Raw genomic sequence first — 25586 nt, forward strand, 5'->3', positions numbered from 1 at the left:
ACAGGAAGATGCTGCCCCTCCAGCTTTGTCCAGAGGATGGACTGATGTAGGTGACGGCTTCTCTAGTTATACAAAGACCATCTCCAGCACTGCCTTTTACTCACCTGCTTCACCTTTAGCAGAGCCACTCCCTGTATAATGCTCACTGACACTGAAGACCCTAGTTCAGCTGCTGCTTGCTCATCCCCACAGCTGCAGCTTCCTATTTCTGTTGGCACTGGATATTCCTCCTCCTCCTCCTTCTCTTCCTCCTCCTTAACTTCACCAATGCTGTTACAGCTGCTGGGTTACATTGGCCGACTATTCAGCATGGAATCGACTGATTCTATGGATTTGTGAAGAAATACCAGAAATTAGATGTTTGTTTTGCATTTGAGATTTCTATGGTTAAGCAGCTCTTTAGCTCTTATCTGGCTGTTTGTGTATTGTTACAAGTTTGAACTACCAGCCACCTTGACATGGTGAGGCATGTCTCCCATGAACCATGGATGATTTTCTGCTTCCTCATTCTACTGTGCGCAAGATCTTGACAATACAGTCTGCATGAAAAGCAATAAGCTCAATTTGACTCTTCGTGGCCTTCATTATCCTCTGTGATATAGATCCAAAACTTTGGCATTTACAACCTGTAAAGCAGCTTCTTTCTATGTCTTTAACTTTTAGATAAAAGGCCATATGAAAGCTACTGCATGTAGAATAAATCCCTCCCCTCTTCCTTCATCACCATGACCATGGTTGGTCAGTCTTCAGTGTTCTTATTCTCACAGTTCAATGAATCATGTGGTAAGGTTGGGATGTTGGTTTTATCTGAGCTGAAAATGTATTGCTGGAAAAGCACAGCAGGTCAGGCAGCATCCAAAGAGCAGGAGAATCGACGTTTTAGGCATAAGCCCTTCTTCAGGATTCCTGAAGAATGGCTTATGCCCGAAACATTGATTCTCCTGCTCTTTGGATGCTGCCTGACCTGCTGCGCTATTCCAGCAACACATTTTCAGCTCTGATCTCCAGCATCTGCAGTCCTCACTTTCTCCTCCATGTTGGTTTTATGTGTTGTTTAAGCTTATGCAGTGAATGCCTACTTTTATTGCTCAGTCCTGAATCTAATGCCTTTAAAATAGTATTTTTCAGTTTCTGTTGCAATTCCCTCAGTTTTTTTGAAAAATATTCATTCATAGTATAAAAGTGTCATAGACCAGGTCAGTATTTTTTGCCCAGAGGAAGGTTAAGAGTCAACCATATTGCTGTGGGTTTGGAGTCACATGTATTCAGGTCAGGGCAGCAGTTTCTATCCCTAAAGGATAATAAGTGAACCAGATGAGTTTTTCTGACGATGCTGTGTTAGGTGTGTTTGCACTGTGCAGGAAAATGTGAGATCTTCATCCACGTGTGCTACACATTCACTATGAGATCTTCTTTTGCAAAATGATTTAGGAGATTGTGGTTGTTAATTTTTCATTGGTTTCATTCACCTTCAACTCTCCGCCACTGCACTACACTTCTTCCCTCCCTACCCCTCAATCATTGTAGATGGCCTTTTTACCCCCTGTTGTCCTTCGGTCTCCCCCATTGACTTTCAGCCATTTTGCTCATTCAAATCTCTCTAGATATTCATGCTTTCCCTGGGTTCCAGTCTTATCCAGATCCCCAAGGTGCCTCTTCAACCGGGATCTCCTGGTTCAGAGATAGGGACACTACCACTGTGCCACCAGAGACCTGATGCCCAAGCTTATATATATTTCCAAAACAATCTGTTCAGAGATATTACTACACACCTCTCGTGCCTGTGGGACTTGAATTGGGGTCTCCTGGCTCACAGGCAGGAACACTACCACTGTGTCACAAGAGCCCCCATGCCCAAACCTCTACCTTAACCTCCTCTTATTCAACTCACCTGCTCGTCCTTCCTCCCCCATGTACCTAATTAACATATGGTATTTCTACCTTAATGATTGCAGCTCCCATACTTCCATGTGCCTTTTGCTGACAAAAATGTGATTCTTCCCACTGTATTCCAGATCTCTCCTCTCTTATGGATCCTTTCAGTGTCCCTAACAACCATACCTTTCAGTCCCATTCCCTACCACTCTGTTCTACCTAACCCACTTTGATATGAACGTCTGAATTGAGCCCCCTTTTGAATGAGGCCTACTTGTCTGCCCCAGCCAGGTTTGCTGGGGTCAGCCAATATGGTCGTTTTACTTGGGCAGGTTTGTTGCCTCAGTTAGGTTTCACCTTTACACTCAGTGTTTGTGCAAAAAAAATGGCTTGGTTACTAAGGACCTGTGTGACTGGCAAACTTTGTAATCCCCACGGCTTGGAGGAAGAAGGGACACACCTCATAGAAATAGTCTGTCTGTAAACACACGTTTCCTAACAAAGTTGCTTCTTGGACCACAATTCCAGCATCCGGGTGTTAACGAGCATTCATGAAATGCTAATAAAAACAAGACAGGGTCCCAACTATCATGTCTGGAAAAGGTGACCTGATGGAAATGTTCCAAGTATTATTATCAAAATCTTAATCCACTGTTGTGAAACCATGGAGAGTTTGGGTACTCGATGTATCCAGTCACTTTAAAAATGCAATCAAATAAAAAGAATAAAGAATATATTGTAAAGCAAGTAGACTAAAATTTGGAGATTGTTATTGTGAAATTGTACAGTGCTTAGGGATAGACCAGACCTTAAGTAGAGTCCAGTCTAGTGCCTGAGACACAAGTGAACCATCAGGCCCCAGAAATAATACAGGGAAAGATTATGAGAACAATCCTTAGTATCAGAGGGCTGAGTAAGGAAAGCAAGGAGAAAATTATGTTTCCAAGCTTGGAAGATGACAACCAAAGGGTTCTCATAATGCCACAATGATAAACAATTTAGAAAAAGTCCTTCCAAAACAATACTTTCCCACATGAGCAGCAATGTAGGAGAGTAGTGATGTCAAACACTGAAATTATTTGAGATAATTGCATGTTGTGATTAGCAGCCTATAGTTTTTTTTCCCCTCTAGATAGAGGGATATGAAGTAAATGGTATTCATGTTCCACAGTTTACCTTTTCTGGACTAAGTGGTGTGTATTACAGAGGGAACGGACACCAGGGAGTGATTACAAGGCAGTAACCTAATCAACAGGTCAAATGATGTCATAAACCACAAGCATGAGGCTTGAGCAGTTTATAACTGTCATCTAAACCTCAAGATGAAATTACAGGCTGGGAATTGCTCAGAGTACCTCTTTTTTAGCAAATGTACTGTGAGCTTTTCTAGTGACTTAGTGTGTAAATACATCAAGTGGTGCCAGACTGAGCCATTTCCTGATTTATACTGAGTTAGCGGATCTCCACTGCAATGGAAAGAAGATTGCTACAATTAGCTGCAGTAGCTCCAGGTCAGGGAAAGGAAATAAAATAATCGGCTGAAATATGTAAAACTGCAGCTGCAAAGAAGCAAAGGCATATCATGCATGCATAAATCTCTCATTCAGGTTTCAATCAGTAATGCTAGTTTGTTTAAGTTCTTAACATAGATTACAGAACATAGAAATACTGCAAAAAAAAATACCCATTCCCTACATTAAAGACACCACATCAGCACAAACAAAGCCTGAAAGTTTACACACAAAACAATTTATTACTCAATTTACTGCCTACATTATGATTGTACCTGATAGTTACACTTTGCAAAAATCAAGAACATAACTCAAACGTTACAATGTGCAATCTTTACATTTGTAGTTGAGTCACGTTGCCACTAGATATCCAGGTTAGGACTGTAACGGCCCTCAGTTATTTGAACCATGGTAATTTGGATCTTGTTATACAAAGGCTACATCAGCTTTCAATCACTCAAACCAGATGCAGGTAGCCTTTACAAATAATGAGTTTGTTACATGTTTTGAATCACTTTAATGTATATTTCCATCTCACAATGTAGCCCTTCTAGTATCGCACACTACTCTACAAGCATGCTTGACTGGCAAGGTGGAAAATTGCTAATGTCATTCAAATCCAACTGTCAGCTATGATCAAGAGTGGCCTTGAACCTTCTAAATATCTGACAATCAAAGTCAGATACTTGCTATGTGAAGAATTGCAGGTCCTGAGCTGCACCCAGCAACTGGGTGGCACACAATATCAGTGTGCTAATGGCCCCATCATGAAACACAATGCTATCTGAAAGTCCAACCATTTTATCCTCAAAGTGATGGAGGCAAAATTCTGATTTGCATAGCTCAACCATTTTATTCCCTGACACATTAGATGTACTACACAAAATAATTACGCTGAAACCATTAAAATAATTTATAATTAAGACATTAACCACATTAACTAGCCCTTGAATGGCAATGCATGGAAGATTTTAGATAACAGGTTTCTCTAAACCCTAAAATTCATGTTATTACATGATAGAATGCATTTACAAACAAGATAATAGACTGTGTTTACAGGATAACATTTAATAGATGTTGGGTGAGTTTATATGCTGGAGTCTTACTCATTTGCTATAATTCAGTGCACTGAGCATATTATAAAACCAACAAGCTGAAGTCCATTTATTCATGGCAAAGTAAATATCCATCTTTGTATTATGCAAACATGTACTCTGACACAGCTCCATTTAATTATTTAACATTGGTATCTTCACTGTAAAACTAATTTTAAAAATCAGCTTCCTTTCCCAGAAATAAAGTGAACATTTAAAATAAATTACTTAATACTGCATATGCAATCTCTAAAGTTCTGGTATCTTCGACAGTATATGAATCAATTGCTATTTCAAATACATTTTTTTGAGGCACAGACATAAAAGATTTATAGGACAAAGTGTCTCAAGTGGTTGGAAGAAAATATCAGCATACATCTCCCCTGGCATAAGTCACTTTTGCAATGTGCCAAGCCAGTAGTACTTTCTAGACTGGTGCACAGTGTGAATTAATAATTGAGCCGCCTGAGTTCCTGCTGCAGATTCTGGACAACTTACACCCTGTGTGGGAAACGTGAAACTGAAACCCAAGTAAATATTGTGTCACTGTTCAAAAGACTGTGGGGGCTTAGGCAAGGATGCTATTTCATAGCATCAATTGATCTTTAAACTGACACCGCCAGTCACTAAGTTACAATTACAAAAAATTAAAATGCTGTTTTTAGTCTTGACAAACTTTAGATGGTCATTAATTGTGGACAATGCAGAAGAGTGTCTGACACTGAGTGGAAGAGTACCATGTGAATGTGAACTAATTAATGTGAACTGTAATGAAGTGAAATGACAGTTTTCCTAAAAAAGAATTTCTAAAAATACAGTTGATTCTTAACAAATGGGAAAGAGATATGTGAAACATAAATCTTCACATCAGCTGATCCTTCTGCAGTTTGTAAGTGAACCATAGAACATCTACACTGGAGCACTTCTATTTAAGTCTACTACAATCCATCGCCTAAATAAAATGTGCAAGATTATCAGCTTGGTGAATGCCCACAATAATCATTATCCATTACTGAAGAAGCAGTCCCCTCCTCCCAGCAGTTCAGAATAGTCCATTTGGATCTTTTAAATGATCACAAATTTCATAATGGTTAATGAATTTTGCTGATTGGTTATTGATATGAGTTATGATTTAAGATAAACTCATGGAATTAGAAACAAAACCAGGCTCATAGCTAATTTTTTTTCTCCAGATTAAATTAGAATCTTTCAGTAATTCAAATTTAACTACTATGCTAGTGGCATATGTAAGGCATGAAAATGAAGTAAGGCCCATTTCCTTATCTCCCACTAAATTCTGAAAATCAGTCCCCTTAGCTCAGTTGAATTTTATATCTCACCTTCCCCAAATTATAGCTCTAACTTATAAATAGTAAATCTTACAATTAACAGACATTTAGAACCAGCTGAAGAAATAAGACCATAAGCAATAGGAACAGGAGGAGGCCATTCAGCCCCTTGAACTTGCTCTGCCATTCAACAGGCTTATGGCTGGGTCAGAAGGGAAGCCGAAAGAAACAACTCTACATTATGTGAACCAAAGATCTGTGTCTGTAAGTATCCATGACCAGTAACTGTTTTTCAAGTGAATCTGTAATATAGTGAATCTGATTGCCTGACTTTTATTATCTGAAAATTAAATCCAATCAGCTGCTTTTTAATTGGCAGAAAAGATCTGGCTTCATGCTTTGGAGTTTGGACAAGTTCAGCGATAAAATTATTTCATGAAAATTGTCCTTACTATTTTGCAGCCGTGCCAGCACCCTCAGAGTCTCTCACAGCCAATTCCTGTACAGGGCTAACATGAAACTGGACTTGCTCAGACTGAATGCTACAAGATTTGCTAGCCTGAGTTTGAAATGTGTACCTTTCACACTTCTAGACGGTTCACATCTTTTTTTTAAACACATTACGGAACACTCCACAGGTGCAAATACAACCACTGAGCAACTGCATGTACGTGATTCTGTTTGTGCTGCAGCCAGTGATGTGCAATGTAAACAGACAGACTCACAGCAAAACCAGCTCACAGTTCAGCAAGTCTACAGCAGAAGCAAAGCTTTTGTGCTGCTTCACTGCACTGAGAGTTGTTTTTTTCAATGCATTATTTTTGGTGGTAGTTAGCTTTACATTATAGGGAAAACATTTATAATGCACAGTATTACCAATCCACCTCCGTTGATCATATCAATGAACGGGTCCCAAAACTATGAAAGTGTCCCCTGAGACGAGCTAATTATACGCATTCAAAATTACACCAGGAAATTCCTTGACTCTCAGTAATAGTTCAAGTTGTTGCTTAATATGGTGAAAGAGAATGAGGTTAAGCCTTCAGCTCCTGCCGCAAAATGAAACCCATACTGTGGCATGGGCTGCCTGTGTGACTTCACACAAATCAACAGTCAATTGTATTTTAAACAAAAAATCGCAAGCTGATGCTAATCAACCTCGGAGCACAGTGGTCAAATCAGACAGTTTTAATTTCCTGTTTCCACTGCTACTTCCCTTTTCCGTCATCCAGAGATTGTGATTGATTTGTCAGTTATTACTCAATAAACATTTTAAAGTTTTATTTTTTCCAGTAAACAGACAGTGACTAAGGTGTGGCTAAATAGCGCAATTCAGTGCTTCCCCTGTATTACAAACAGACATTAAATTTATATAAATATCCCCTAAGCATGAGAACTATGAGGTGACGTCTATTGTTGCAATTCTCTGGGGTGTGACAGGCATCTCATCTTTTCTGTATTTGTCTTCGATATTTAAATGCCTCCTACTTCGGTATGTTATTTCCATTTGGCATATTCTTCTTTACTACAAGAAAGACAAAATTATTGGCCAGCTTTGGCTGCGTTAAAACCCACCCAGAGGCAATTGGCAGTGTTCTAGCATATTTTTCAACATTAAATACTCTCAAATATAAATTCCACTGGTCATAATATTAACATTTGCAGGCGTGTATGAGGATATGTGCATAGATTTACTAAATGATAAGTACCCTTATGAAGAGTTGTATACTGTCATGATTTGGAAACATTGTGAGGAGACAGAATTTCTGGATCACACAGACGCACGTAAAATAAATGTTGCGCAGTCAGCCACTGGTACTGCAGGACTGCCTTAAAGATGAAATCATTAGACTTTCAGGAAGTCAAGTGAAGATTAGTATGCTATTCGGGCAGTCTGAGTGTAGTACCAACAATGTAACTTCCCCATGACTAAGCCATGTGCAATACTGTGTTCTTGTAAAAGAAATCACATAAGTCTTGTCATTGTGAAAATCACATAAGGTACAGTCAGTTCTGGTATAACACAATAATTCCATTCTCATGCAATCTTGTGTTAGGGAAATCGCGCAATAGTCACATCATTTAAACTCATGAGGCTGGAATCGTGTTATAGCCGATGCACGGTTGAAAAGTCCGTGCGGTAGAAACAGTGTCCCCAGTTCACCATTAGTGCTACAGCAAATTCGGGTTAACGAGGTGTGTGTTATAGCAGAACAACCTGTATTATATTATAACTCAGGTTGGGAATAATAAAATCAGGAACAAGCTATGTAATAACTCCATAGAGGCCGATATCCTGTTACGAAATCACCCTTTATACACGTGCACAGTCCTTGACACTGCTCCAGCTCCCTCACAGCTAGCTCTCAGAGTGAACAGAACCTCTGACACTCCTGTTTATATCTGTCAGCCAGTGCTCCCTGATTGCACCAGGTTAACAGCTCTATGAGGTTGACCAGGCTGACCTCATTACAATCACCAAATCCCTCTCCCTCTGAGTCTGGGGATATAGGCCTGTTCTTTCTCTTGTGGCTACTCCTGGGTGTTTTCACACCAGGCCCAGTTCCTCTGACTCAGCCTCGTGTACCGTACTGTAACCCACCTCTTGGGCCCAGAGCATCTTGGAAGAAATTCATCTTCTTCTTCAGATGGTAAAGGCTGCACCATCCGATGTGTCCACCTCAAACTCTGAGATTTCTTTGATGCTAGGTGAAGGAGGAGAACCCATGTGTCCGACAGACCTTCCAGCTGTTCTGAGGTACCGGGTATATTTTGCTCCTGACCTGTTTGTAAATTTGCAGCTTTCATGTGCTCCACATGTTTGTTCAGGACTGCCTCACCTACCTGAACGTCCCATGTCATGGGACCTGACCTCGTGCTGACCATGTCTCTTTCCCATTTCCGTGGTTTCAGCACTAACCTTGGTCTGAAATCTCTCTCGCTGAGAGGAGTCTTGTATCTGGCATTGGTACTTCTGATGCTGTTGCACCTCACTCCAAGGTTTGGGAAGGTCAGATTTAACCTGGTGCAAAGTCTTCTCCTCATTAGCAACTGTGCTGGAGCTGTCCCTGTAGTTGCGTGAGGGGTGAAGCTGTAGACTGTTTCTTCAAACCTGCCTTCAAAGTTTGGACAGCTCTTGCTGCCAGACCATTGGATGGTGGATGGTATGGAGCTGCCCTTACATGCTGAATGCCATTTGACTTTAGGAAATACTCAAATTCCCTGGTGGTAAGTGAGACCAACACTTCAGGAGGCTTGTGTGTGACAAAGGATGGGCGCAGCTTTTCTAATGCTGTCCCTATGTTTGATGAATGAACCCTGTGCACATCCAGCCACTTTCAGTGGGCGTCCACACTGACTAAGAACATTTAGTCCATGAAAGGACCAGCATAGTTGACGTGTAACCGAGTCCAGGGTTTACTCAGTCATTCCCACTAACGTGGGGCACTGCTGGCAGTAATTTTTGTTCTGGTTGGCACTCTGAGCACTGCCACACCAACACAGCTATGTTTGCATCCACTCCTGGCCAACAGGTATAACTTCTCACAAACACCTTCACTTTGGAACCCCCCCCTCTCCCCCACTGACCCTGATGGAATCCAGTCAGGATCAAGCAGTGACCTTTGCTCAGGACAATCTCTCTTGTTCCCCATAATGATATCCTGTTCTCTACTGTGATTCGGCCTCACTCAGTCTAGAAAGATTTCAATTCTGGTTGTTACGGCCCTTTGTTTCCCCCATCATCATCAGCTGGTTTGATTTGGCAGGACCAGATCATTTGGCATCCACAGTCTGACATTGTCAGCGGTGACCAGAAGGGTCCAAAAAGTTTAAAACCAAAGTAGACTCTTCCAGGGGAGGTACCACCAGTGATGCATCTGCCAACAAGATGCAGCTCAAGACATCTATATTTGTTACTTGGCCTCCTGGTTGATGTTCTAATTTGTAACTGTATGCACGTAGAGTGAGACCCCACCGCTGAATTCAGCCTCAAGCTATGGGAGACACAGCCTTGTATTCTTTGAGTAGCCCTAGAATGGATTTGTAGTCTGTTACCATGGAACATTCTCACACCAAAGATGACCGCCAAACTGTCCTTCTCTACCTGGGTCCATTTGCGTTCTGCATCAGCCAAAAGTCTGGGAAGCATACACTACAAGGTGTTCCTCTCCATTATACCATCTATGAGCCAACACTACCCCAATACTGCTTGGGATCATAGTGTGTCAACACCCTGGATGATGATAGCCTATAGGGAAGTGAAGAAGCAGCTATGTCTTGGCTATGAGACTATTTCCAAGGCTTACTATTTTTCAATAGCAGATGTATGGATGCCAGGATGGAGGCCATTTGATGTATGAACTTCCTGTAATAATTTACCAGCCCAACGAAAGACCTAAGCTCTGGTACAGAAGTGGGAACCAGGGCACATTTGATCACCCTCACTTTATATTCCAATGCATCTAAATCCTGTCTTGATGACTCTGTAGCCCATGTGGGTCACTTGGGGAGCCTGGAACACACAGTTTTCCCTTCTAGGGTGTACACCCTCCTGGCAAAAACATCTAAGGACTATGTCCAAGTTCTCTAAAGGCTTGTTATTGGTCTTCCCTGTTATTAGCTGTGTATAATCGGGCTTATGCTCGAAACGTCGAATTCTCTATTCCTGAGATGCTGCCTAACCTGCTGTGCTTTGACCAGCAACACATTTGCAGCTATAATCCTCTATGGGAAGGATTGAATTCTACAGTGAGAAGTGGTTTATCATTTGTTCAAAATCCCTACAAAGGTGAACAGAGGCATCAGGCTTCACAATCAGCACAATTACCCGTTCTCCAAACTGGATTGGTTTGATGATTCCTTTCACTTTCCAGCCTTCCGATTTCTGCCTCTACTTTTGCAAATAAGACAAATGATGCTTTGGGACTTGCAGAATCATGGAACTGCTTCCTGGTCAAAATGCAAGTTGCCCTTGGCTCTTTTAATAATCCCTAGACCTTGCTGAAAAACCTTCGGATATTTAATTAGAACTTCACTCAGGCAGCCAGTTTCCAATCAAAAAATGGTGAGCCACCCATGGCAAATGTTTCTCAAGGCCGAGCCTTTTACTACCATCAGTGGTAAGTGAACCAGCTGCTTCTCATACAACACTGGAACTGAAGGTGTACCCTTAATCTGTAAAGGTTCTTCAGTGATGGTGTAAACCAAGATCTTATGCAAACTTAAGGGTTGGAGACGAGAGCGAATTTTGTCATACACTGGGTCTGCAATCACTGATACAGCCATAAAAGTATCAACCTCCATATAGAACCAGTGAACATTCAGCAGCCGTTTATTTTGATTGGTTCTGATTTGGATGTTGCTAAGCAACTTACCTGCTCCAAGTCAGATATAGGTGGACTTTCCAGGGTGCGCACTCTTCACAGATATTGGCATATAAGTTTTCTTCCTCAATTTAGGTCCCACGGAACTCTTTTGCTGTCTCAAGTCCGCACACCGACAGCAACTACAGTGGCTTGCCGGACAAGATCCTTAAGAAAATTTTAACCATTTGGCCAAGGCTTGGCTTTGTTTTCCGGTTTGGCTGTGGGCTGACTTTGAGTCCCTCTGGGGAGAAAGTGAGGACTGCAGATGCTGGAGATCAGAGCTTTTTAAGGGCTTATGCCCAAAACGTCGAATTTCCTGTTCCTTGGATGCTGCCTGACCTGCTGCGCTTTTCCAGCAACACATTTTCAGCTTTGAGTCCTGAATGATATGCCCTGAATGAGGCTATGCAACTGCATTCTCTCAAGTGGTGTTCAGTTGGCCTGGTGAGGGTCTTCATTACTATCGGCATACCCTGTAACCAATATGCTCCACTTGTCACCCTTTCTGATGATAAAGCCAGTGGTAGTGCCTGTCTGAAGTCCAATTGGGCTTCATTAGTAGTGCATTTGCACGGCTATATCATTAAACCCACATATCAAACAGTCTCTCAGAATCTGATTAAGGGTTAAACCAAAGTCACATGCCTTTGCCCATCATCTTAACCTTGTCAAAAAATTCCAGTACAGAGTCCCCTCGTTCTTAAATTGCTGAGTAAAACCGATAGCATCTCAGATATAGACTGGACCTGGGGTTTAATATTCCTTAACTAAATACGTCAACTCTTGAAAGGTTTCAGTATCTGGTGCCTTTTCATCTGCCCCGATATCATTTTCCCAAAAAAAAAACACATTCTTTCCACATACTAGGCCCAGTCTTTGATGACAGGATCAAATGAGTTAAGCTTCCCAAATAAAGGCATGATGCCAGAAAGGCTAAGCCCAACTCAAAAGATGACTGTTGCCATCAAATTTCTTCAGGAGCATTTTTTTTCTCTCATTATCACAGTAATAAGTCCACAGAGGCTGTTTTCCCGTCACCAAGTTACCCTTGATTTACACAAGTATAATACACACTGGTTGGCTTTGTCAGAGCCAGCTCTCAGATTGAACAGAACCTTAGATACCCATTATACCTGTCAGCCAGGATTCCCTGATGGGACCAGATTAACAGCCCCAATCAGGGAACTCATATTCTATGATGGCCATCTGGCTTACCTTGTTACAATCACCGCAAGATATTGAACAATGGCTGTTGTAAAATAAAAGATGATTGCATTATCCAATAAGGGCAAGTCATTGCTGAAGTACTGCAGAGCTGACCAAAAGGCTCAGCAATGTCAACTACACACTTAAATAATGATCAGACAAATAGACATATGTCAATATTACAGTAGTAAATTCTATGTCTCATGAAACTGTTCATGGTAGAACATACACATTTTCTAAATTAAAAATTCCTGAGGATCTTAAATAAATTGACAAATTCAATGGAGAATTCTGAGTTAACCTGCAGTGATTTAGCCAAAATTATTAATAATGATTACATCATGCGGCATGAGGGTCCCTGATAACTCTCTCAATGAAAGGCTGATCTCCAGTGCAGGGAAAAGGGAATAAGAACAGTAATACTGCAACGTACATGCCATTTGAGGGCAATCCATCTCAGCTCCTTCATGCAGTAAACAATCTCAGGCTATTCTGGAAAGATGCCACTACATCTGCTGTGGAATAATGATGCCCCGCTCTGGATACTATTCCGTGTAAGGTACTGTCTCACAATGTGTCTCATAAGAATTGCTGTGAATGGAAAAACTCTGTCCGATTCTAGTAGGAGCTGGCAGGACATGACGGAGGCCATTGCGAACTTGCAGCGAATAGGAAACTGGTTAAAAGGAGTCTGAATTGATTGTCCTGGATATTTTGCAACTGATTTCTGCTCAATGAGTCAACAAATTAAATCTTTGGAAAACATACAATTTGACCCACATGACTGATCTCAAAGCTCTCTCGGTATGACAGCAAACGGAACAATGGGACTGCTGGCTTCCAGCTCTAATGCGGTAAGAAAATATTCTGCAGCATCTTCATTTTTCCCTTGGTCTTGCAGCACCTCCCCCAGACTGTTCCAGGCCTCGTGGGATGTTGCCTGAGCCTGAACCGCATCTCTCAGAAACTTCTCTCCCAAACTATTCCGGCCCATTTTGTGCAGTGTCCTTCCCTATAAAAGAATAAAACACAAAGATCAGAGCGTCATGCAAAGAATTAACATAAGTTATAAGGCACAGCAAAATGAAAAGCACAAATTTATTGAAGAAAATACTTGCATTAACAGAGCATCTTTCATGTCCTCGGGACGTTTCATATCACTCTACTGTTAATAAATTACAATTGAAGGCTTGAAACATGTAGGCCAATAGAGCAGCTATTTGTGCCCACCAAATCCCACACAGAGCAAGTTGATAAAAGCTCTGTGTTTGGTGGACCATGGCAATCAGGACAGCAGCAGATATCCACGGTCTTCCTTGAAAAAATACGATGGGATGTTTCACTGACAGATTCTTGGGAAGGGAGATGGGGACTTTAATCAGAACTAAGGATTTGGGAGCAGGGGGATTAAAATCTTAAAATCTTGACCTAAGACCACCCATTTCCATTTTTAGTTGAGTTGAGAAGATGGTGTGAGAGCACTCTGCCCCGAAGTAGCGGGTTTGCACCTGGGGCAGCTGGAGGTCAAGCCCTCACTGTTCCTGGAGTTGTTAAAAAAAAGTTAAAGGTACACAGAATTTTAGATCTTCAAACCCTGGCTGACAGAAAACATGGACCAGGTTTCTATACTTAACGATTATTGTTTATTACAAGCAATCAAGCTCAAGCTACAGATACTCAATTTTACACTGGTAAATAACTAAGTAAAATTCTAATCCCCCATATAAACTCCCTTACACACAGACACAGACAGAAGGAAAACGTATGGATGGAACTAAAGATTGGGAAGACTCCTTAACACTGTATGATCACACTTTATCCCAATTGCAATTTTCAGATGACTTTCTGAATTGCAGCTAAAACAATGTTTTATTAATGATCATTCATTGTTACATTGTAATTTGCCCATACTGAGCCAAGGTCTTGTCTTGCCTTGTCAGGAATTACTGTGCTGTCTTGCATGTTTTGCACTTTATGCTGCCCTGTGTATGACTGTACTCTCGTGCAGTCTGTGTGTTCATATAGCACCTTGGTCCTGGAGGAACACGGTCTCATTTTTATTGTACCAGCTGTATATGATAGAATGACAAATAAAGTTACTCTCTCTCACAATTTAGTGGTTCCTGAGATCATTCTCCTGATTCTTGTGCTGGTCAGAATGCTGCTTTTCAATCTTCCTATATTGGAGGTTTTCATTGGTTTGCAGGAATTCGGAGTGTCTGGTTCACTTATAAAGTGCCTCTGACACATCAAGTAAAAGCCACAGCTTTCAACAACAGCTGAAGGAAAGATAAACGGCTTACTACAGCCTTCACGTTTTATTGCAGAGAACAGAGTTAGCTCCTGAGTTTGAGGAGACCTGGTGATTTTTCTGTATCTTGTTCATAGCTCCAAGGTGTTCAGCTCTCTGAGGCCAACCTCATAGTTGTTATCATGCAAAGGCCTTTGTCATCAATTATAGATCACTCGTCAACAGACCAAACAGTTACTTGTAGCAACTAAAACTCCATATGTCCACATGACTTCAGCACCAGTTCGTCTGCAATCTACATTGAACAAGCAGCTGTGTAAACAATGCTTGCTTGCTTGCAAAATAACCAGCAATACTTAGTTTTTAAAGCAGTTATTTTCTTATTTCAGGCCACAATTAAAAATACAGGGAAAAAAATGGTCTTTACACACTTTAGATATTGTAAGGCAGCAAGACTACTTCCAGTAATCTGCAAAGCGATGGAAGATGTTGACAATGATACAGCATTCACCCATATATGGACAAAAGAGCTGACTTCCACAGAATATGAAATTAAGTAACAACTAACAGAGTGCAAAACTTTTCAACAGGGATCAGGAGAAAAATGGCAGTGATTGGAGACATACCTAACACAAAGGAAGATGGTTGTGATCTGTTAGAGGTTAATCATCTCAAGTTTAAATGTTTCTAAAGTTGGTGTTCATTCTAGATTTCTGATATTAAAAATATCAGGGAATGTTGGGACAGTACAGGAAAATGGCACTGAGGTAGAATATCAGCTCTAGTTGGCTGACAGAGCAGTAGGAGAGGCTGAAAGACCACTCAGTTTCCTATTTTCTATGTTCTATTTTCCTATTATTGCATAGTGATCAGTCCTATTTGCAAGACCAGACAATGAAACAATCCATGTCCATATGCAGTAAGACATGAATAACATCAGGGTTCAGGCTGATACATAGCAAGTAATGTTAACCATAACAAGTAGCATTCAATGATCGTTTCTAACAGGAGAAAATCTAACCACGTCCCTCAGCATTTATCATCCATCAACCTGTGATGAGATTGAGGGGTCGCCATTGATTAGAAACTTAACTGCATGAGCCATATAAATACTGTGGTCAAAGAACAGGTCAGAGGCAGGAAATTCAATGGTGAATAATTTGCTCCTTGACTTCCCAAGCTTTTCCAACATCTACAGGCACAACCAGGAACATGATGGAAATCATGAAATACTCTCCATTTGCCTGGATGAATGCTGCTCCAATAACATTTAAGAATTCAACAACACTTAGCACAAAGCAACAGCTTGATCACCATCCCACTAACAAGTTAAACATTCACTCCCTCTACCTTGATCATGGTTACAATGTGTACCATATTTAAAATACACTGGAGCAACTGGGCAGGGTTTTTTCGATGCACCTTGCAAACCTGAAACCTCTATTGCCTATGTAGGGACATGGTAATGTCACAGACCCTCCTGACTTCAAAACGCATTGTCATTCTTTATAAACAAAACCCTGCAATTCCTGATCAAAAGTGCACAAGAGTAGCTTTATCATACAGCCTTTGTTTTAAGAAAGTATTTCACCATATGTTCAAAGGCAAATAGGGATGGGCAGGAAATGCTGGATTTAACAGCCACACCCACAGAAAAGTCAAGACCTCTCACAAATGAAACTCTCTCACTCTAAGAAGCCACAAAGATGTCTGGGGAATGGATTCAGTCCAAAATTCTTAGCTTCAAAATAGCAGCCTACAGTGGTATGCGTACATTTCCGAAATACAGCAGGAATGAGTCACTCTATTTGGACATGCATAATCTGACTCTACAGAGAAGTAATTCACCACTGTAATTTCAAACCTTCAACCTTTCACAGTTGAAGCAAAGTTGGGTTTTACGTAACTCTCTCCCTTTATAAGTGAGTTTTCTTAACATCCCCTATTTATCCTTTCTCTCTTCCAGGCTAGGAGATTTCATTAACCAACTAATGTAATAAAATTTACTGACCCATTATTCTCCTTTACATTTGATCAAGCTGTAAGCTTGGCAATTTATCATGTTGCAAGTAACATCTGTGCGTTTAACTCCATTTCTAGCCTTTATTATTTACTTATTTGCAATATCTGATTAGTTATCATCTATTACAACTCTTCTTTATCCTGCTGACTAGCCTCTCAAAGGACTATAGGAAACAGGATTAAGCATTCAGCATCTTGTACTGTTCTGCCTTCAGTTCAATGATTGGAATGGTAGCACAGTAGTTATATAACTGGATTAGTCATCCAGAGGCCCATACTAAAGTTATGGGCAGGATTTTAACTCCAGGATCAGGTCCTTGTTGTTACGTTAATTTTTGGGTCCAGACCACATTACCTCACCAAAAATCAACTTAATCAGGCCAGAGACAAGTCTGCTGACCAGTTGACAGCAACGGGGCACAGACAAGAGGTGGGGAAACAAGAAGCAACAAATTTGATTTAGAGGGCAAGCAGCAATCATTGCTCTACTGTGGTTACCTCAAAGATAGAAGGTAGATAAATACTACCACCACTCTGCAAATTCCCCTCCAAGCCACTCACCACCCTATCTTGGAAATATATTATTGTCCCTTCAGCATCATTGGGCCAAAATCCTGGAATTCCCTTCCTAATGATATGATTGGTCTTCCTACAGAACATGGACTGCAGTAGTTCAAGAAAGCAGTTCACTGCCATCTCCCAAGGGTAACTAAATTCTGGCCCAACCAATGATGCCCGCACCACTAAAGTGAATTTTAAAAATCCATGAACTTTCAAGCTTTCTGGAATGAAGACGGTCGGTGCATGGCGACATGCACCACAATCTTGATTAATAAATACACCACTACTGGATCAAAATCCTGGGAGCAAGGGTACTGTGGGGGCACATGTGTTACCATTTAACATTGTAAGTATTGTGATTAAATCATTTCACAATTTACTGAACTCTAATGAATATGTGTCCTTGTAATTTAACCCATTAAGTTGATTTGTACTATACTTCCTCCAAGGCCAACATATCTATCTGAAGGTTTGGGGTCCAGAACTGAATATTCCACATAGAGTCTAACTGTACAACTGAAGCATCATTTTCACACCTTCATTCCAACCACCTTGAGATAAAGACTTACATTTCATTTGCCTTCTTGAAGTCATACACTAGACTTAAATGTTGTGTGTACTGGGACAAATCAGTGAATTCTTTCCTTTCTCCACAGTTGCTCATTTCTTGTTACAAAGAAAATATTTGGATTTATCGCTTTCAGACCCATAGTGAATGACCTCAGAGATCCACATTTCGAACTCTATTTGTCATAATTGTGCACATTTATTTGGTCTTTCTACATCCCTTTGTGATTCCCATTTCCAATCCACATGACTTACTGAGTCTCCCAACTTAGTGTCACCTGAAAACTTGGAAATACATTTATTTTGTTTCTTGTTTAACTTATTCATTTTGTGATTTTTCCCACTTAGTTTAGATTTAATTTAGTTTAAGATGCATTTCATTCTGACTGAAAATGAGTTGCTATAATTGAATATCTAAAATTAAGGTGGGCCAGTTCACAATACTCCTCTGCAAGCTGATTTTCCATTACATGTGACCCATGCTACTTTGACCTGTTCTTGTCCAGTGATGATCATAAAGTAAGGTTGACCGAAATTTGCCTTTCAAAAGACAGCCTTTTTTTATTATACAACATTCCCAGCAGTTAACCTTGGAACTGTGCTATACTTGCTATCAAATTTCTGTCTCTGTTTCAGATTATATCAAGAGTAGGTGACATGGCACTTTACTTAATCTAATGGCACTTACAGTACAATCTTTAAGATGTTTGCAAGCATAAGAGAGTTTTAATCTGACTAACCTTTTGCTACCAGCAACTAGTGTCAACACTGACCGTCATGCAAGATTCAGGGTTAACTATTTTTAATTTGCTCTCAAATTAATTCAATTTCAGTTTAAAACCTTACAATAGTACATTTTACTGCTCTAGTAGCATTTTCCATCCCCCAAAAGAGAAAAAAAATCTTGTGGTTTGTCTGCACTGCCAAGCTGGGGAAGTACAAAGAGAGGACTGCAGATGCTGGAGATCAGAGTCAAAAAGTATACAATGAACCTAAACCTGGTACTACCTATTTTGTGATTTCTTATATTCGTCTCATGCAGTAACTACATAACCAAATGCAAAGCTACAGGAGAATTTAATCATATCAGTCAGGAATGGGTTTAAACCAATGCCTCATGTGTAAGAGGGTAGAGGGTAATCTACCACTCCAGTCAAACAACAGAAGGCCTGACTGATCTATTAAACCCCTGTATTGCAGTCATTGCTTTTTGGATCAATAGACTGTTAGCTCAATTGGCAGACTGGGTTATATCAATTTAAATTTTATTTGCTCAATCTAGATGGAATTTTTTGATCACTCCAGGGTAGAGGTTCTGCTTTGGATGTGATCTACAAAGGCATGATATGTTTAAAATTGTAGCTAATAGTCCTATCTTTGTTTAGTACTAACTATTCCAAAATGCTATGGTAACTACAGCTGAGCTTCAAGTTGCTGGTGTGTTGTTGAAAGAAAAAGTTGCAGAAACATTCAAAGTTCAAACATTCAGTTCAGGCACGCAGGTAAAACTGATACCATTACACGGTTTAAATTCTTGCCCTGCCTTTCCCTCTTCCCTCTTGCTTGCAACTATTACAATGGCCTCTCAGTTTAGAGTCAGTTAAACCTCAAACCATTCAAGCAGAGTCAAATCTGAACAGGGGCCAAGGGTGGGAGTTGAACTTTGGAAGCACAGGAATGCAGTATTCTAGCCAACTCAGCTCCCCCCCACCCAGACTACAAATAATGGTACGTCATACCCAATAAACAAACAATGGTTGGAACATGAGAAACAGTGGGGTCTTTTGTGAAACGCAGGATCTTGCGTTAGAAGCTTACTGAACTGAACTGAACAAAGCATTTTCAAAACCATTTATGAAAGGAAGTCACTGAAACTCTTTGAAATGAATGATTTGAGAGTTTTGTAGCACTCCACGCAAGTTAACCAGTTATCTACCTTTCTGCTCGGATTGTAGGACAGCAGACAAGGAAATTTTTACAAAACTAAGGACATGAATGGAAGTGCTGAAAATACTGGCGCAGGTCAATCAGAGTCCAAAAGAAAATAACAGGTTAAACATTTTAGAGAATGCTTCCAGATTAACTGAAAGACAGCAGCTGGGTATGTCTCCTTTGCAATTCTGAAGGGATGCTGGTGGAAGAATAGTCAATGCAAACAACAATTGCTCATTTCTTTATATTCTCAAATCGACCTCAGTGGTGTGTTTAAATTAGTTTGTCTTTCTCCCGAAAAACACAGTTCCAGGGAAACAATAGGAGCCTGAACACGGCTTATAACTGCACCTCAATCTTACACTTGCCTGCAAAGCTTCACTCATAAATTAAATGCAAATCAGCTTTTAACTATTCATCAGGTTCTTGGGCTTTCATTTTACTGGATTAACAGCAAGTTGCTGTTGTTTGGAATGAGAGCGTTATTTTTCAAACCTGTCTTTTTTTTTGCTTCTTTTCCAGCTGACAAATGCATTTTCTATTGGGTCATTCTCCTTCTGATTCCGTGGTTCAATTGGATAAACAATAGTGCTCCTTACTAAGAGGGCCTGTGGATGGTTGCTCTCCCAAAGCCTCCTGCCAGAAGCTTGGAGCCTCTTCTGTGTTTGATTTTATCAATCCAAATCTGTGTAGCATCTGTATATGGCTAACTGGACAATAAATGGCTCCCAAATTGAGCAAGACATTTTGTGACAATTACATTGGAATGTACTCTCTTTATTTTTATACTTATTCCAGAGAGTTTGAGAATAAAATCAGGTAGTTGTACAGCAGCAATTTGAGTAATTATTCAGATGTGACACCCCTTACATGTAGTGGTCATTAGCTCCATTAGACATGACCCAGATTGAGAATGAAACAAGGACGGAAACTATGTTTAGGCCGTGTTAGAATAGTGACAGGCAGCCTGGGTGTCACAACAGCACTAAAACTAATTACTTTAAAATAGAATCAATGCTTACCATCCTCAAAGAGATGGCCAATATACTACTTGTCCTGAAATAAGAACAGTAAGAGATACTCAGCAGGTCTGGCAGCATCTGTGAAGTATGTTTTCCACAGAATCTGGTAAACTTCTGAATTTGTTCAGATCTTGGATTTCCAACATCCCAGTACTTTGCCTTTATATTGCTTGTCCTGCATGATAGCTGCTTGTGATAAGGATTTCTTTCCGATATTGCATCAAGATCAGGGATACTTCTTGTACTGAGAAGATACACTGAGGCAAGCAGGAACAGAGCAGGGGATACTGGCAAATTCCTAAAATGCTAAAAATTGTGACTCTAAGCAGTTGTAGAAACAAGGTCAAATTTCATGGACATAAGTTCTGCAATTGGAATAACACACTAATTCCCAAATGACAATTCAAGCTAACTATGGGTGGCAGAGAGAAAAGAAAAAGAGGGATTGTTTCAGCAACACGAGCTTGATGAGAGGGTCCAAGGTCCAATCTTCATAATAAGTACTGAGACAATGCTTTGTATGTATAATTCATTATAAAAAAATGCTTGGCAAGTAATTATAAAATTGAATTACAAAGGCAGCAATGGCCTCCAATAAATACATTCCCCAAGCCACATTACAAAATGTGGTTGGAAAATTATCTTTTTATTATGCTTTACCCACAGACTGATTATTCAAATTCAATACTCATGATTTCAGGAAAATACATTAGATCAAATGCAAATCCAATTTCCCTGCCAATATCAGGCCATCATATCAAAATCAAAAGCAGAAGTTGCTGGAAAAGCTCAGCAGGTCTGGGAGCATCTGTGAAAAGAAATCAGAGTTAAGGTTTTGGGTCTGGTGATCCTTCCTCAGAACTGATGTAGCTAGGAAAATGTCGGTTTGTGTGCAGAAGATAGGGTGGGGGAGGGGTAAGGAGTAAACAATAGGGCAGACAGAACCCAAAAAGAGAGAAGGACAGACAAAGGAGTGGATAATGATCTGACTGGGAGGGCGAATAGCTGTTGATGAGGACTATTAGTGGCTGGCAATAGGTAATATTTAATGGTAGACTGTGAGATAACGAGGAGCTAGATTAGAGTGGTGCTGGAAAAGCACAGCAGTTCAGGCAGCATCTGAGGAGCAGGAAGATCGAAGTTTCAGGCCAAAGCCCTTCATCAGATAACAAGATCTGGTGTGTGGGGTTGGGGGTTAGGACATGGGGGAGTTCAGGCCCTAAAATTATTTAACGCGATACTGAATTCAGAGAACTGCAGGATCCCCAAACGGAAAATGAGTGTTATGCTTCCAGCTTTGCTGGAGCACTACAGCAAGCCTGAGACAGACATATTGGCCAGGGAACACATGGTGTGTTAAAGTGGGAGAGTCTAGATTAGAGTGGTGCTGGAAAAGCACAGCAGATCAGGCAGCATTCCAGGAGCAAGAAAATCAGGAATAGAGGCTGGGTACCTGCAGAGTGGAGAGATAAATGGTGGGGGGGGGGGGGAGAAAGTAGCATAGAGTACAATAGGTGAATGGGGGTGGGGATGGAGGTGATAGGTCAGAGAGGAGGGTGGAGTGAATAGGTAGAAAGGAAGATAGGCCAGTAGGACAGGTCATGAGGGAAGTGCTAAGCTGGAAGTTTGGAGCAGGGGTGAGGTGGGGGAAGGGAAATGAGGAAACTGGTGAAATCTACATTGATGCCATGGGGTTGCAGTGTTCCGAGGCGGAAGATGAGGCGTTCTTCCTCCAGGCGTCGGGTGGTGAGGAAGTGGCAGTGGAGGAGGCCCAGGACCTGCATGTCCCCGGCAGAGTGGGAGGGGCAGTTGAAGTGTTGGGCCACGGGGCGGTAGGGTTGATTGCTGCTGTGTCCCGGAGATGTTCCCTAAAGCGCTCTGCTCCGAGGTGTCCAGTCTCCCCAATGTAGAGGAGACCGCATCGGGAGCAATGGATACAATAAATGATATTAGTGGATGTGCAGGTAAAACTTTGGGGCTTTGGATGGAGGTGAGGGAGGAGGTGTGGGTGCAAGTTTTACAGTTCCTGCGGTGGCAGGGGAAGGTGCCAGGATGGGACAGTGGGTTGTAGGGGGGCGTGGACCTGACCAGGTAGTCACAGAGGGAACGGTCTTTGCGGAAAGTGGAAATGGGTGGGGAGGGATATATATCCCTGGTGGTGGGGTCTGTTTAGTTTCCCAATTCCTCCGCCTCCGCTGTATCTGCTTCCAGGAGGACCAGTTCCACCACAGAACACAGCAGATGGCCTCCTTCTTTAGAACCCACAATTTCCCTTCCCACGTGGTTAAAGATGCCCTCCAACGCATTTCGTCCACATCCCGCCCCTTCGCCCTCAAACCCCACCCCTCAACCATAACAAGGACAGAACCCCCCTGGTGCTCACCTTCCACCCTACCAACCTTTGCATAAACCACATCATCCAACGACATTTTCGCCACCTCCAAACGGAGATTAACTCATCACCCTGTTCCCTGGCCAACATCTGTGTCTCAAGCTTGCTGCAGTGCTCCAGAGAAGCTCAGCGCAAGCTGGAAGAACAACATCTCATTTTCTGCTTGAGGACCCCGCAGCCCTCCAGATTCAATATCGAGTTCAATAATTTTCGGGCCTGAACTCTCCCATGTCCTAGCCCCCTAAAACACCAGGCCTTGTTATCACATAGTCTGCCATTACATACTTGAGTGTGTGTTGCTGGAAAAGCACAGCAGGTCAGGCAGCATCCGAGGAGCAGGAAAATCAATGTTTCGGGCCGGAGCCCTTCATCAGGAATGACTGTCATTCCTGATGAAGGGCTTCAGCCTGAAACGTTGATTTTCCTGTTCCTCGGATGCTGCCTGACCTACTGTGCTTTTCCAGCAACACACTCTCAACTCTGGTCTCCCGCATCGGCAGACCTCACTGCCTTTAGTTGATTTCAACCCCACTGCGAAGCCTCTTCCAAGGATACCTACCTTGAAGAAGTTCTCCGCCTCTCTCTACAAAGATCTCAATGAGTCACTCTGTCACTGTACTCCCCAAGTTCTCTCCTCATTCCTGGTTAAGGGCTCTGGCCCAAAATATAGATTTTCCTGCTCCTCGGATGCTTCCTGACCTGCTGTGCTTTTCCAGCAACATACTCTCAACTTTGATCTGCAGACCTCAGATCCCGCCATTACATACTACATATTGTTAGTCTCTAACAGTCTCCATTAACAGCTATTCACCCTTCCAACCAGATCATGATCCAATCCTTTGTCTGTCCAACTGTTCTCTCTCTTTGGGCTCTATCCCTACCTATTGTTTAATCCTTACCCCTTCCTCTGCATATCTGCTGCATATAAACTGACATTTTCCAAGCTACATCAGTTCTGATGAAGGGTCATCACATCTTAAATGTTATCATTACTTTCTCTTCACAGGTGCTGCCAGACTTGCTGAGCTTTTCCAGTAACTTCTAATTTACAGCGTCCACAGTTCTTTCGGTTTTCATCATATCAGAATGTTCTAAAATATCACACTGCGCTGTGGGTTCAGTTAGCTCAGGCATTGTTACAGTTGGTATACTAAACCATGATGTGGAGATACTGGTGATGAAGGAGCAATGCTCCAAAACCTTATTATTTTTAAACAAACACGTTGGACTACAACCTGGAGTTGTGTGTCTTCTGACTTGATATGAAAATCAACCAAGTTCACTTTCTCTCACCCAATTTTAGAAGTCCAGTATTAAACATGGTCTTCATTATAAGCTCGCCAACTCTCACAGCTCTCTTGATTACACTTACTCAATTTCCTGCCCTTCTGTTCTTACCCCTTCCCTTCCCTTTGAATGTTCCCTATATCTTCACAGATGCTGCCACGCCTGTTGAGTGTCTCTTACTGTTCTTATTTCAGGACAAGTAGTATATTGACCATCTCTTCGAGGATGGTAAGCATTGATTCTATTTCAAAGTAATTAGTTTTAATGCTGTTGTAACACCCAGGCTTCCTGTCACTATTCTAACACGGTCTAAACATAGTTCTCGTCCTTGCTTCATTCTCAATTTGGGTCATGTCTAATGGAGCTAATGACCACTACATGTTAGGGGTGTCACATCTTAATAGTCACTCAGATTGCTGATGTATAACTACCTGATTTTATTCTCAAACTCTCTGGAATAAGTATAAAAATAAAAGAACAGAATACATACAAGTAAAAGTGTTACAAAATAAAAACAAACGGCTGATGCTGGAAATCAGAAACAAAAAAAAAAAATTGCCAGGAAAACTCAGGTCTGGCGGCATCGATGGACAGAAATCAGAGTTAACATCTTGGACCCAAAACGCGAACTCTGATTCTTCTCCACAGATGCTGACAGACCTGATGAGCTTACCCAGCAATTCCTGTTTTTGTTCATATTTGTTACAAAATGCCCTTGCTCTATTTGGGAGCTATTTATTGTCAAGTTAGCCATATACAGATGCCACACAGATTAGGGCTTGAAAAATCAAAAGGAAATTACTCATCTTGGTGGTCTTTCACAGCTTCTGGGTAGGAGGCTTTGGGAACGCCTTGGGAGAGCAACCATCTACAAAGTCCTCTCACTAAGTAACACTATTGTTTTTCCAGTTAAACCACAGTTGGGAATGAGAAAGAAAATGACAGATTAGAAAATGCATGCGTCAGTGGGCCAGTGCATTTGTTCATCTTCTTCCCTTTCACAGAACCTATGTAATTACAGGATATGTAATATCTGAACTTTTACCACCTCTTTCCTCACCATCCAATGCTTCAAACTTTTTTTTAAACTTTAAAAATATATTTTATTCATAAAATATCTCTATATACATACATAGTCACAAAAGCAGCAGCTGGGTTCTGTACAGTAGCATATGAAGAAACAAACAAACATCAGAGCTGAAAGAACTGCG

General features: G+C 41.2%; 1 protein-coding gene across 3 annotated transcripts in view; it reads right to left on the reverse strand.

The window, feature by feature from the left end:
• Nucleotides 1–4449: 4449 nt before the first annotated feature.
• Nucleotides 4450–25586, reverse strand: part of LOC132819708 (tetratricopeptide repeat protein 7A-like) — a 373105-nt gene continuing 351968 nt past the window's right edge. For 2 of the 3 annotated variants that reach the window (XM_060831372.1, XM_060831373.1), the window contains one exon: nucleotides 9391–13353. In XM_060831372.1, the coding sequence (XP_060687355.1) occupies nucleotides 13132–13353 (222 nt within the window). In that variant the 3' untranslated portion in view covers nucleotides 9391–13131. Of the gene's footprint in view, nucleotides 7295–9390; nucleotides 13354–25586 lie in introns of those variants that run through there. The other variant, XR_009645113.1, reaches the window with a different exon arrangement.

This window comes from Hemiscyllium ocellatum, chromosome 10, assembly GCF_020745735.1.
Source record: "Hemiscyllium ocellatum isolate sHemOce1 chromosome 10, sHemOce1.pat.X.cur, whole genome shotgun sequence".
NCBI classification, from domain to species: Eukaryota; Metazoa; Chordata; class Chondrichthyes; order Orectolobiformes; family Hemiscylliidae; genus Hemiscyllium; species Hemiscyllium ocellatum.